The sequence below is a fragment of the Bufo gargarizans genome, chromosome 2 (assembly GCF_014858855.1).
Source record: "Bufo gargarizans isolate SCDJY-AF-19 chromosome 2, ASM1485885v1, whole genome shotgun sequence".
NCBI lineage: Eukaryota > Metazoa > Chordata > Amphibia > Anura > Bufonidae > Bufo > Bufo gargarizans.
This window is the reverse complement of record NC_058081.1, coordinates 344,435,986-344,449,312: the sequence shown is the minus strand read 5'-3', so window position 1 is coordinate 344,449,312 and position 13,327 is coordinate 344,435,986. Positions and strand designations below refer to the sequence as shown.

At 46.2% G+C, this 13,327-nt stretch overlaps 1 protein-coding gene across 1 annotated transcript in view; it reads right to left on the bottom strand.

The window, feature by feature from the left end:
• The window catches only part of ANO4 (anoctamin 4), a 426,239-nt gene that overhangs the window by 37,131 nt on the left and 375,781 nt on the right, over window positions 1-13,327 (bottom strand). Inside the window, exons 20-21 of the mRNA XM_044277391.1 lie at window positions 11,039-11,150; window positions 7,983-8,040 (exon numbers count right to left, since the gene is read on the bottom strand). Of these exons, the coding sequence (XP_044133326.1) occupies window positions 7,983-8,040; window positions 11,039-11,150 (170 nt within the window). The remainder of the gene's footprint in view (window positions 1-7,982; window positions 8,041-11,038; window positions 11,151-13,327) is intronic.

The following is a 13,327-nucleotide window of genomic DNA, read 5'->3' as shown; positions in this document are numbered from 1 at the left end:
GTTCCCCTGTGACATTTGGGAATGCTCTCAGTAGCGCGTCTACCAACGTGCGCTTGTACTCGCGCATCTTCCTATCACGCTCCAGTGCAGGAAGTAAGGTGGGCACATTGTCTTTGTAGCGTGGATCCAGCAGGGTGGCAACCCAGTAGTCCGCACAGGTTAAAATGTGGGCAACTCTGCTGTCGTTGCGCAGGCACTGCAGCATGTAGTCGCTCATGTGTGCCAGGCTGCCCAGGGGTAAGGACAAGCTGTCCTCTGTGGGAGGCGTATCGTCATCGTCCTGCCTTTCCCCCCAGCCACGCACCAGTGATGGACCCGAGCTGCGTTGGGTGCCACCCCGCTGTGACCATGCTTCATCCTCATCCTCCTCCACCTCCTCCTCATCCTCGTCCTCCTCGTCCTCCAGTAGTGGGCCCTGGCTGGCCACATTTGTACCTGGCCTCTGCTGTTGCAAAAAACCTCCCTCTGAGTCACTTCGAAGAGACTGGCCTGAAAGTGCTAAAAATGACCCCTCTTCCTCATCCTCCTCCTCCTCCTCCTGGGCCACCTCCTGTTCCATCATCGCCCTAAGTGTTTTCTCAAGGAGACATAGAAGTGGTATTGTAACGCTGATAACGGTGTCATCGCCACTGGCCATGTTGGTGGAGTACTCGAAACAGCGCAACAGGGCACACAGGTCTCGCATGGAGGCCCAGTCATTGGTGGTGAAGTGGTGCTGTTCTGTAGTGCGACTGACCCGTGCGTGCTGCAGCTGAAACTCCACTATGGCCTGCTGCTGCTCGCACAGTCTGTCCAGCATGTGCAAGGTGGAGTTCCACCTGGTGGGCACGTCGCATATGAGGCGGTGAGCGGGAAGGCCGAAGTTACGCTGTAGCGCAGACAGGCGAGCAGCAGCAGGATGTGAACGCCGGAAGCGCGAACAGACGGCCCGCACTTTATGCAGCAGCTCTGACATGTCGGGGTAGTTGTGAATGAACTTCTGCACCACCAAATTCAGCACATGCGCCAAGCAAGGGATGTGCGTCAAATTGGCTAGTCCCAGAGCTGCAACGAGATTTCGCCCATTATCACACACCACCAGGCCGGGCTTGAGGCTCACCGGCAGCAACCACTCGTCGGTCTGTTGTTCTATACCCCGCCACAACTCCTGTGCGGTGTGGGGCCTGTCCCCCAAACATATGAGTTTCAGAATGGCCTGCTGACGTTTACCCCGGGCTGTGCTGAAGTTGGTGGTGAAGGTGTGTGGCTGACTGGATGAGCAGGTGGAAGAAGAGGAGGAGGAAGCCGAGAAGGAGGAGGTGGCAACAGGAGGCAAAGAATGTTGCCCTGCGATCCTTGGCGGCGGAAGGACGTGCGCCAAACAGCTCTCCGCCTGGGGCCCAGCTGCCACTACATTTACCCAGTGTGCAGTTAGGGAGATATAGCGTCCCTGGCCGTGCTTACTGGTCCACGTATCTGTGGTTAGGTGGACCTTGCTACAGATGGCGTTGCGCAGTGCACACTTGATTTTATCGGATACTTGGTTGTGCAGGGAAGGCACGGCTCTCTTGGAGAAGTAGTGCCGGCTGGGAACAACATACTGTGGGACAGCAAGCGACATGAGCTGTTTGAAGCTGTCTGTGTCCACCAGCCTAAATGACAGCATTTCATAGGCCAGTAGTTTAGAAATGCTGGCATTCAGGGCCAGGGATCGAGGGTGGCTAGGTGGGAATTTACGCTTTCTATCAAATGTTTGTGAGATGGAGAGCTGAACGCTGGCGTGTGACATGGTTGAGACGCTTGGTGACGGAGGTGGTGGTGGTGGTGTTGGTGGTACATCCCCTGTTTGCTGGGCGGCAGGTGCCAACGTTCCTCCAGAGGCGGAGGAAGAGGCCGAGGCGGCAGCAGCAGAATAGGCCGAGGCGGCAGCAGCAGAAGAGGTAGCAGGGGGAGCCTGAGTGACTTCCTTGGTTTTAAGGTGTTTACTCCACTGCAGTTCATGCTTTGCATGCAGGTGCCTGGTCATGCAGGTTGTGCTCAGGTTCAGAACGTTAATGCCTCGCTTCAGGCTCTGATGGCACAGCGTGCAAACCACTCGGGTCTTGTCGTCAGCACATTGTTTGAAGAAGTGCCATGCCAGGGAACTCCTTGAAGCTGCCTTTGGGGTGCTCGGTCCCAGATGGCGGCGGTCAGTAGCAGGCGGAGTCTCTTGGCGGCGGGTGTTCTGCTTTTGCCCACTGCTCCCTCTTTTGCTACGCTGTTGGCTCGGTCTCACCACTGCCTCTTCCTCCGAACTGTGAAAGTCAGTGGCACGACCTTCATTCCATGTGGGGTCTAGGACCTCATCGTCCCCTGCATCGTCTTCCACCCAGTCTTGATCCCTGACCTCCTGTTCAGTCTGCACACTGCAGAAAGACGCAGCAGTTGGCACCTGTGTTTCGTCATCATCAGAGACATGCTGAGGTGGTATTCCCATGTCCTCATCATCAGGAAACATAAGTGGTTGTGCGTCAGTGCATTCTATGTCTTTCACCGCTGGGGAAGGGCTAGGTGGATGCCCTTGGGAAACCCTGCCAGCGGAGTCTTCAAACAGCATAAGAGACTGCTGCATAACTTGAGGCTGAGACAGTTTCCCTGGTATGCATGGGGGTGATGTGACAGACTGATGGGGTTGGTTTTCAGGCGCCATCTGTGCGCTTTCTGCAGAAGACTGGGTGGGAGATAATGTGAACGTGCTGGATCCACTGTCGGCCACCCAATTGACTAATGCCTGTACCTGCTCAGGCCTTACCATCCTTAGAACGGCATTGGGCCCCACCATATATCGCTGTAAATTCTGGCGGCTACTGGGACCTGAAGTAGTTGGTACACTAGGACGTGTGGATGTGGCAGAACGGCCACGTCCTCTCCCAGCACCAGAGGGTCCACTAACACCACCACGACCATGTCCACGTCCGCGTCCCTTACTAGATGTTTTTCTCATTGTTATGGTTCACCACAACAACAAATATATTATTTGGCCCAATGTATTGTATTCAAATTCAGCGGGATATAAATTTGAGGCCTAGTATTTAGGCGCTGGGTGACCGGTATGGATTTAGTGACAGAATTAGACTTGGAAATGCACAGAAGCGTGTGTGTGTGAAGTTATTCTGAATGACCCAATGTGCACCTTGAATATTATATACCCTTTTAGGGATAGATTTCAAATAGCTCTGATATAGCAGAAACCACTAAATTATGAAATTGCTAAATTGGGAATTGTACTTCAACCCAGAACAAAAAATGTGCTTTGACGGACACTAAATATCTTGCCCAGCAACAACAGTACAACGGTGGGTAACGAGAGATTTAGAGGGAATTAAATTTGAGGCCTAGTATTTAGGCGCTGGGTCACCGGTATGGATTTAGTGACAGAATTAGACTTGGAAATACACAGTAGCGGGTGTGTGTGAAGTTATTCTGAATGACCCTATGTGCACCTTCAATATTATATACCCTTTTAGGGATAGATTTCAAATAGCTCTGATATAGCAGAAACCACTAAATTATGAAATTGCTAAATTGGGAATTGTACTTCAACCCAGAACAAAAAATGTGCTTTGACGGGCACTAAATAACTTTCCCAGCTACAACAGGACAACGGTAACGAGAGATTTAGAGGGATTTAAATTTGAGGCCTAGTATTTAGGCGCTGGGTGACAGGTATGGGTTTAGTGACAGAATTAGACTTGGAAATACACAGTAGCGGGTGTGTGTGAAGTTATTCTGAATGACCCTATGTGCACCTTCAATATTATATACCCTTTTTGGGATAGATTTCAAATAGCTCTGATATAGCAGAAACCACTAAATTATGAAATTGCTAAATTGGGAATTGTACTTCAACCCAGAACAAAAAATGTGCTTTGACGGACACTAAATATCTTGCCCAGCAACAACAGTACACCGGTGGGTAACGAGAGATTTAGAGGGAATTAAATTTGAGGCCTAGTATTTAGGCGCTGGGTCACCGGTATGGATTTAGTGACAGAATTAGACTTGGAAATACACAGTAGCGGGTGTGTGTGAAGTTATTCTGAATGACCCTATGTGCACCTTCAATATTATATACCCTTTTTGGGATAGATTTCAAATAGCTCTGATATAGCAGGAACCACTAAATTATGAAATTGCTAAATTGGGAATTGTACTTCAACCCAGAACAAAAAATGTGCTTTGACGGGCACTAAATAACTTTCCCAGCTACAACAGGACAACGGTAACGAGAGATTTAGAGGGATTTAAATTTGAGGCCTAGTATTTAGGCGCTGGGTGACAGGTATGGGTTTAGTGACAGAATTAGACTTGGAAATACACAGTAGCGGGTGTGTGTGAAGTTATTCTGAATGACCCTATGTGCACCTTCAATATTATATACCCTTTTGGGATAGATTTCAAATAGCTCTGATATAGCAGAAACCACTAAATTATGAAATTGCTAAATTGGGAATTGTACTTCAACCCAGAACAAAAAATGTGCTTTGACGGACACTAAATATCTTGCCCAGCAACAACAGTACACCGGTGGGTAACGAGAGATTTAGAGGGAATTAAATTTGAGGCCTAGTATTTAGGCGCTGGGTCACCGGTATGGATTTAGTGACAGAATTAGACTTGGAAATACACAGTAGCGGGTGTGTGTGAAGTTATTCTGAATGACCCTATGTGCACCTTCAATATTATATACCCTTTTTGGGATAGATTTCAAATAGCTCTGATATAGCAGGAACCACTAAATTATGAAATTGCTAAATTGGGAATTGTACTTCAACCCAGAACAAAAAATGTGCTTTGACGGGCACTAAATAACTTTCCCAGCTACAACAGGACAACGGTAACGAGAGATTTAGAGGGATTTAAATTTGAGGCCTAGTATTTAGGCGCTGGGTGACAGGTATGGGTTTAGTGACAGAATTAGACTTGGAAATACACAGTAGCGGGTGTGTGTGAAGTTATTCTGAATGACCCTATGTGCACCTTCAATATTATATACCCTTTTGGGATAGATTTCAAATAGCTCTGATATAGCAGAAACCACTAAATTATGAAATTGCTAAATTGGGAATTGTACTTCAACCCAGAACAAAAAATGTGCTTTGACGGACACTAAATATCTTGCCCAGCAACAACAGTACAGCGGTGGGTAACGAGAGATTTAGAGGGAATTAAATTTGAGGCCTAGTATTTAGGCGCTGGGTCACCGGTATGGATTTAGTGACAGAATTAGACTTGGAAATACACAGTAGCGGGTGTGTGTGAAGTTACTCTGAATGACCCTATGTGCACCTTCAATATTATATACCCTTTTTGGGATAGATTTCAAAGAGCTCTGATATAGCAGGAACCACTAAATTATGAAATTGCTAAATTGGGAATTGTATTTCAACCCAGAACAAGAAATGTGCTTGAACGGACACTAAATAACTCGCCCAGCTACAGCACTAGGGACAGATTTAGCTGGATATAAATTTGAGGCCTAGTATTTAGGCGCTGGGTGACCGGTATGGATTTAGTGACAGAATTAGACTGGGATATGGCCAAAAAATGAACAGACTATTGCTGGTTAAATGCACTTGGTGTGACAGCTTCACCCTGATGTAGGCTTTAGCCAAAAAACAACCACACCATTGAGGGTTAAATGCACTTGGTGACAGGCGCAGCTTGCCCCTGATTTTGTATATGGCCAAAAAATGAACAGACTATTGCTGGTTAAATGCACTTGGTGTGACAGCTTCACCCTGATGTAGGCTTTAGCCAAAAAACAACCACACCATTGAGGGTTAAATGCACTTGGTGACAGGCGCAGCTTGCCCCTGATTTTGTATATGGCCAAAAAATGAACAGACTATTGCTGGTTAAATGCACTTGGTGTGACAGCTTCACCCTGATGTAGGCTTTAGCCAAAAAACAACCACACCATTGAGGGTTAAATGCACTTGGTGACAGGCGCAGCTTGCCCCTGATTTTGTATATGGCCAAAAAATGAACAGACTATTGCTGGTTAAATGCACTTGGTGTCACAGCTTCACCCTGATGTAGGCTTTAGCCAAAAAACAACCACACCATTGAGGGTTAAATGCACTTGGTCGCAGCTTGTGCTGGCGCACCACAAGACACAAAATGGCCGCCGATCACCCCAGAAAAATGAGACTGACAAACGGTCTGTGCAGCCTAAAAACAGTGAGCAATTGAGGATCAGCAGCTCAATGATCCACAGCTGCAGATCGATCAGTTAATCAAGTCCTTTGGAGGAGTTAATCTGCCTAATCTCGCCCTACTGTCGCAGCCGCAACCTCTCCCTACGCTAATCAGAGCAGAGTGACGGGCGGCGCTATGTGACTCCAGCTTAAATAGAGGCTGGGTCACATGGTGCTCTGGCCAATCACAGCCATGCCAATAGTAGGCATGGCTGTGATGGCCTCTTGGGGCAAGTAGTATGACGCTTGTTGATTGGCTGCTTTGCAGCCTTTCAAAAAGCGCCAAGAAAGCGTCACAAAAGCGCGAAGAAAGCGACGAACACCGAACCCGAACCCGGACTTTTACGAAAATGTCCGGGTTCGGGTCCGTGTCACGGACACCCCAAAATTCGGTACGAACCCGAACTATACAGTTCGAGTTCGCTCATCCCTAGTTGTAGCCACTTTTGCAAAACGTGGAGTAATTCATAATACTGGGGTCTCCCAGGTTCAGCGGGCTTAAACCCCCACTGATGTACCCGCTCGGCCCGGACCAAGACATTTAACCCCAGTCTTGCAAAAAACTCACCCTTTACTTTTCGTAGTCTGCTGCTTGATCATCCGGCAAGTCGAAATACACCCGCTGGGAATCGGATGCCACGAATGGAGCGACGACCTCAGCCCACTGGTCTCGGGATAGCTTCTCCCTGATGGCCACTTTCTTGTACATCGCCAGGTAGGTTTCAATGTCGTCTGCGGGTGTCATCCTAGGGATTGCTGCACGGACTGCTTTCCGGGTACCGTGAACACTTGGGGTTGCTACTGCTGTCTGCAAAGCCATTACGTGTTGTTACAGCAACTGGTTGGTCTCTTGCTGCTGCTTATTAGCCTCCCGTTGGTGCAGGTTGGTATTTCGCTGCTGCAAATTAGCCTCCATGAGGGCCTTCACAACAGCCTCCATCTTGTCGTGGGGCACAGGTTGAAATACAGCTGGTTTGATGTACGACATATAACTGTGCCCAAAAATGCAAACCGAAAAATATATCGGCGTTCACGCCAGCCTTACTGCCCTTGCCCACATCCTCCACCAGTTGTGGGGATTCGCTCTGGTAGTTTGGACTAGTGGATGCAGTATAGAGGCAAAGTACAGTTCTTGAATCATACAGCGGTGTTTATTCGCACATTGGTGTATAACAAAATGCAGATAAGGTGTATCACAAAACGCAGGTGGCTTGGTGTTTGTTCACACACAAGGAAAGTCCATAAACAATAAAAGTCACCTTTTCTCCTGGGTGTTAATTCACACCCTGTTAGTAGTTCAGCCTCATCAAGTCCATAGGCGGCCTGTTCTCCTTTAGAGGGGCCTGAGTCCTCCAGCCCGGCTCAAACCTCAAATCCCAGCACAGCCCTCAGTTCACAGCACACAGACTCCTGAGGTCCACTGTCAGAGGGAGGTAAATCCACCCCACCTGGCAGTACTGGCTGGTATTTATGCCTGGCAAAACCCAACCTGGAACATGGGGAGTAGTCACCCATCCAGCACTTTGACTACTCCCAGTAAGAGCCGTCCCAGACCAGCTATGACAGCCATGCTAAATCTCAAGGTGTAAATTAGCAATAGCTGCTGCTGACACAAAATACTGGCTCTTACTTCACCAAGGCCAGGAACCTCGGTGACACATACCTTCCATCCACGATGATTCCAGGTACCCTCTTACAATAGACAGATATGAGATAGGTAGATAGATAGATAGATAGATAGATAGATACGCGTCGTACACCAACCTCTTCCAGTCGCCATCTATTTATAAGCCTTAAATAAGCACCCGGTCTTCCGGTAAACCTGCAATTATAAAAATGTTAGATGAATATCTGAATCACACTGGATCAATAGTTCAGAGGCGAACCTATGATATGGCATCTATAAATGTGCCTTACTCTAGTTCATACAGCTGAACCTGCAAGAGTTAACCTGGCAAATGTGCTGGATTTAGTGAACAACTTTACAGCCTGTAGTGGCTTACATGGATGTCTGCCATAGCTAATCTGCACCAAAACAACAAATGCCCATTTAATTAAAAAAGAAGCCTATATAAATAATACAATGGCACTGCGTAACTGCTGCAGCAGGAGAGAAGCTGATAAACAGATTTCCTATCTGAACTTAGAGGCTACACACAGGTTTCATGAAAGGCCACATACAGGACTTTTATTCTATCTAAAATAACGGGTGCAAAATGTGCATAACTGAGCATAATGGATGCTTAAAAAAAGCATAACGAATGCTTTTTTTTTTTTTCTGTTCTTCTGATGGGTCATAAGTGGCAAGTAGTGGCTCCTTTTCAAGAACAGTGAAGCCATCTTCATCTAACTAAATACAATGCAAAATATGCAGGAATCATCTACTGAATAAATACATTCTTTATGCAAGGCTATTTTTGTCATAGGTTGAGTGTCCTACAATTCATGGATGATTGATCTCCTAAAATTTTTATTACAAAAGAGATTTCCCTACCATGTGACTCATGTCCTAGATACAACAGACCCACAGTGGAATGCCAGTGAAATATTTCTGGAGCCTAAACCTGTACTAGGCTGCAATCACACATGCAGTTTTTGTGAAGTTTTCTGAGCCTAAGCCAGTAGCAGATTCAACAGGAATGGGAATTAAAAAGGAAGGATTTATACTTCTCCTTCCTTTTCCACCCACTTCTTTCTTTGACACATAAAGTTGCATCAAAACTGTACTAAAAACTGCATGTGCGATTCCAGCCTTACAGTCAAATTGCTGGAATCATTTCGACAATAGCAGCACATATCTAGGAGGATGTTGTGAATTATGGTACAGTTGATATTGGGCTTCTGGTGCCCAAAATATATCACTGAAAAAATAGCCCCTAAAATTTAACCTTTACTAGATATATTTAAAAAGGGAATGCACAGAACCCCAAAACAGAAAATAACACATTTGTGTACACAATACATCAACAACAAATATATCTTGTGCCCACACAAATGTACAATGATATAGTGTACGCACAATTACTCAGAACTCAGCAAGGGCAATATGATGAAACTTATCTGCATAATATATATAACATTATAATGCAGAAAACCATGGTTCTGACCATAACTCACGATTACTTGATACCAGTCAATGGGTGCCAGGCAGTCTTCAGGGGTAGCAACCAACAAATGGGGTGGGGAAGATGTTATATCCCTAAGGTGACCCTACAGCTATCCAGTGAAGAGTGCCTGGCACCCAGTTACTGGTATCAAGTAACTGTGAGTTATGGTCACAACCAGGGGCGTCGTTCGGTCAAAACATTCGGGGGCTGGAGCCCCGGATGTTTTGTCCAGTGCCCCGAATGCAGGGCCAACGGGGGCCAGAGCCGGCGCCACCCATAAGCAAGGTACGCCACCGTGTAGAGCGCACTCTTGCTCACGGTGCCGCCTCCTAGCTAATTTATTCACTTCACTTGCCTCTGTGTAATCTCGCACAGGCGCACTGGCAGAGGCATCGTCGAGCGAAGTGCACATGCGCCGTCTTCCAGCGCACCTCGTTCGACGATGCCTCTGTCAGTGCGCCTGTGTGAGATTAAGGCGCTTCTCTGCAATTACACAGAGGCAAGTGAAGTGAATAAATTAGCTAGGAGGTGGCGCTGGGCGGGGACGGGATCTGTGGATGACACTTAGGGGGATCTGTGGAAGACATTTATAAGGGTTATGTGGTGGATGACACTTATGGGGGAATCTGTGGATGACATTTATGGGGGATCTGTGGATGACACTTATGGGGATCTGTGGTGGATGACACTTATGGGGGATCTGTGGATGACACTTATGGGGGATCTGTGGATGACACTTATGGGGGATCTGTGGATGACACTTATGGGGGATCTGTTGATGACACTTATGGGGGATCTGTTGATGACACTTATGGGGGATCTGTTGATGACACTTATGGGGGATCTGTGGATGACACTTATGGGGGATCTGTGGATGACACTTATGGGGATCTGTGGATGACACTTATGGGGATCTGTGGATGACACTTATGGGGATCTGTGGATGACACTTATGGGGGATCTGTGGATGACATTTATGGGGGATCTGTGGATGACACTGATGGGGATCTGTGGATGTCATTTATGGGGGATCTGTGGATGACATTTATGGGGGATCTGTGGATGACATTCATGGAGGATATGTGGATGACACTTATGGGGATCTGTGGATGGCACTGTTATGGATGATCTGTGGGGTTGCCCAGATGGCTAGACCCTTCACTGTAGTTATTAACCCCATTCAGCAGTTCCCCATTGACTGAATGGGGGACTGCTGAAAGGGCTTAATAACTACTGTGAAGGCCCCCCCCCCCCCGGTGGTGATGAGGGCGTGGCTTCATGGGGTGGGGGCATGGCTACACGTGGGCTCGTGCCCCGGATCTTTTCAGACTCTAGCAACGCCCCTGGTCACAACCATGGTTTTCTGCATTATAATGTTATATATATTATGCAGATAAGTTTCATCATATTGCCCTTGCTGAGTTCTGAGTAATTGTGCATACACTATATCATTATACATTTGTGTGGGCACAAGATATATTTGTTGTTGATGTATTGTTTACACAAATGTCTTATTTTCTGTTTTGGGGGTTCTGTGTATTCCGTTTTAAAATATATCTAGTAAAGGTTACATTTTAGGGGCTATTTTTTCAGTGATATATTGTTTATGTCCCCTACTGGGAGATTATTTCTAAATTCTGTGAGTTACTGGTCCCCAAGGTGTAAAAGGTCTTCTACTTCCTGAAGTTCAGTTAATAAGGAAAATGCACTTACCTCCCAAGAAAGAATGCTATGTAAAAGGTCGAACTGTTCAGATTGACAAACTGAAAAAGAAACATTTTCAAAGTGAAGCTGTTCTCCCACTCTGATTCAGTACGTGGCTGTTCTGTGGGTAGAAACGTGCACAGATGTAGATTTTGAAACAGATTTTACACTCAAACACAGAGATAGCTGGAGATTTACTAATAAAAATGCACCGGAATGCTCGTTCTCATTTGCACCAAAAAACAGCATAGGTCAAGGGTCAGCAACCTTCGGCACTCCAACTGCTGTGAAACTACTCCCAGCATGGGCACTTGCTTGGCAGTTCTTGTGTCTCCCATAGAAGTGAATAGAGCATGCTGGAGTGCCGGAGGTTGTTGATCCCTGGTATAGGTGCTTTGCACCACATTTGGGCTTTATGCACTTTCTTTAACTAGGTTGACAAGGAGGTGTGTCTTAGCAGGAGAGGGATGTGCCCTATCAGAAAGGGACATAGCTTAAGATGCAACAGTGTGCAAATATGCACCAACATTTTGATGCAAAATTCTGGCGTAAAGTACACCAACTAATAGGTAGCATGAACTTATGTAGACTAGACGTTTTAACGGTGTGCCATATTTATCACCCATTATCAACCACTGATAATTGTGGTGTATTTTAAGTCTTATGTAGTCTAAATTTACGCTATATGAAAATGAGACAGGATTAGTAAAGCTTCTGCAATCTGTCAATCAGCGAAAGATAAGAAAAAATATTATCTATAACTATTTTGCAGGAAACCTTTAAATATCTATTACCTTTATAAGAAACCTTTACACTTACATTTAAAGAGAGCCTGTCACCATGAAATGCAGTCCAAAATGCAGACAGCATGTTATAGAGCAGAACAAGCTGAGCAGATTTGACAAATTTCTGCTCTTTCAGAGTTCAGTCGCCAAGTAGGCAGTCTTATCAGTGACTGACAGCTATTTCTTTGCACACACTCATGTAGGAAAGGTTATCAGTTACTGCTAAGACAGCCCAATTGGCTACTTAGCTTAATAAGGGCAGAGATATAAATGTATAAATTTTAAGTTATGCAGAACTTTTTCCCACAATACTGTATATTAGTCTCCTCCTGCTCTACAACATGCTACCTGCAGATTGCACTGTATTTTGCAGCAGGTTCTCTTTAAGTTTGACAATAGATAAGTAATTAGTACACATCTAACTGCAATAGCAGGGCGCGATGGGGACGAGCCTCCCTAGTGTCACCCGCGATGCTAGGAAGGCTCATCACCATCGTGGCCTGCTATTTACTGCATCCCTTCCCATTCCATCGACCGATGTTTTGATCTGTGTGATGAGGAGATGCAGTGGCAGTGTTTATTGGCCTTTGGAACAAGGGTGGCATTATTTATGAAACTGCGCAGTTTGTCAACTGTTTACGTGCTCTTGTGGTGAAAGTGTATCATGAGTAGACAAATGGCACCATGGCCAATAAGCGACATGAAAACCACGGTGAACCATGTCCCATTGACACGAGAAGTGAACGTTGATTACAAAGGTGCACACTAGAGTGGAGCAGCTCAACACCAAAATGAACCAGGGGGCTACCAGAAGTGTGTCATAAACAGTTCAGCAAACCCTACAGCATATTGGGTTTCGAAGCAGACGGAAGGTTGCTGCACCTCTGCTAACAAACTTGCGTGAGCAGAAAATGCTTCAATTTTTTAAGCAGTATTGGATTTGGACCTCTGATGATTGGCAAAGACTTGCCTTCTCTGATAAGTCATGTTTTCTGCTTCATCAGATAGATAGACTTTGGCATGTCAGAGGAGAAACATCAGACAATAAACACCCTGCAACCATTGCTGAAAGAACACAAGCTAGTAGTGGCAGCAGCAAAACGGTCTGGTGAATGTTTTCGTGACCTTCTCTAGACCCAATCAGCCATGTGAAAGGCACTCTCAACCAATTTGAGTATGTATCCATCCTGGTTGTGTTCCCTGGGGTTGATGGAATCTTCCAGCCAGACAATGCAACATGTCACACACCTAGAAATATCCAACATTTGTTGGAAAAGAATGACTATCCTTCCCCATGCATCCTCCAGCAGCTGTGGGATGCACTGCAGTGAGCGTGGTCCCAGATACCTGTGACAACCTAACAGGACCTTACTGTGCTCCTCCCAGTCCGTCTAGCTGCTGTCCATGCCGCAAATGGAGGTTACTCTGGATATTAGCTGGTGGTCAACATAATAATATAACTCGACAGTATATAATAACAGGGCACTGGACTGTCATGATGACCAACAGTGAT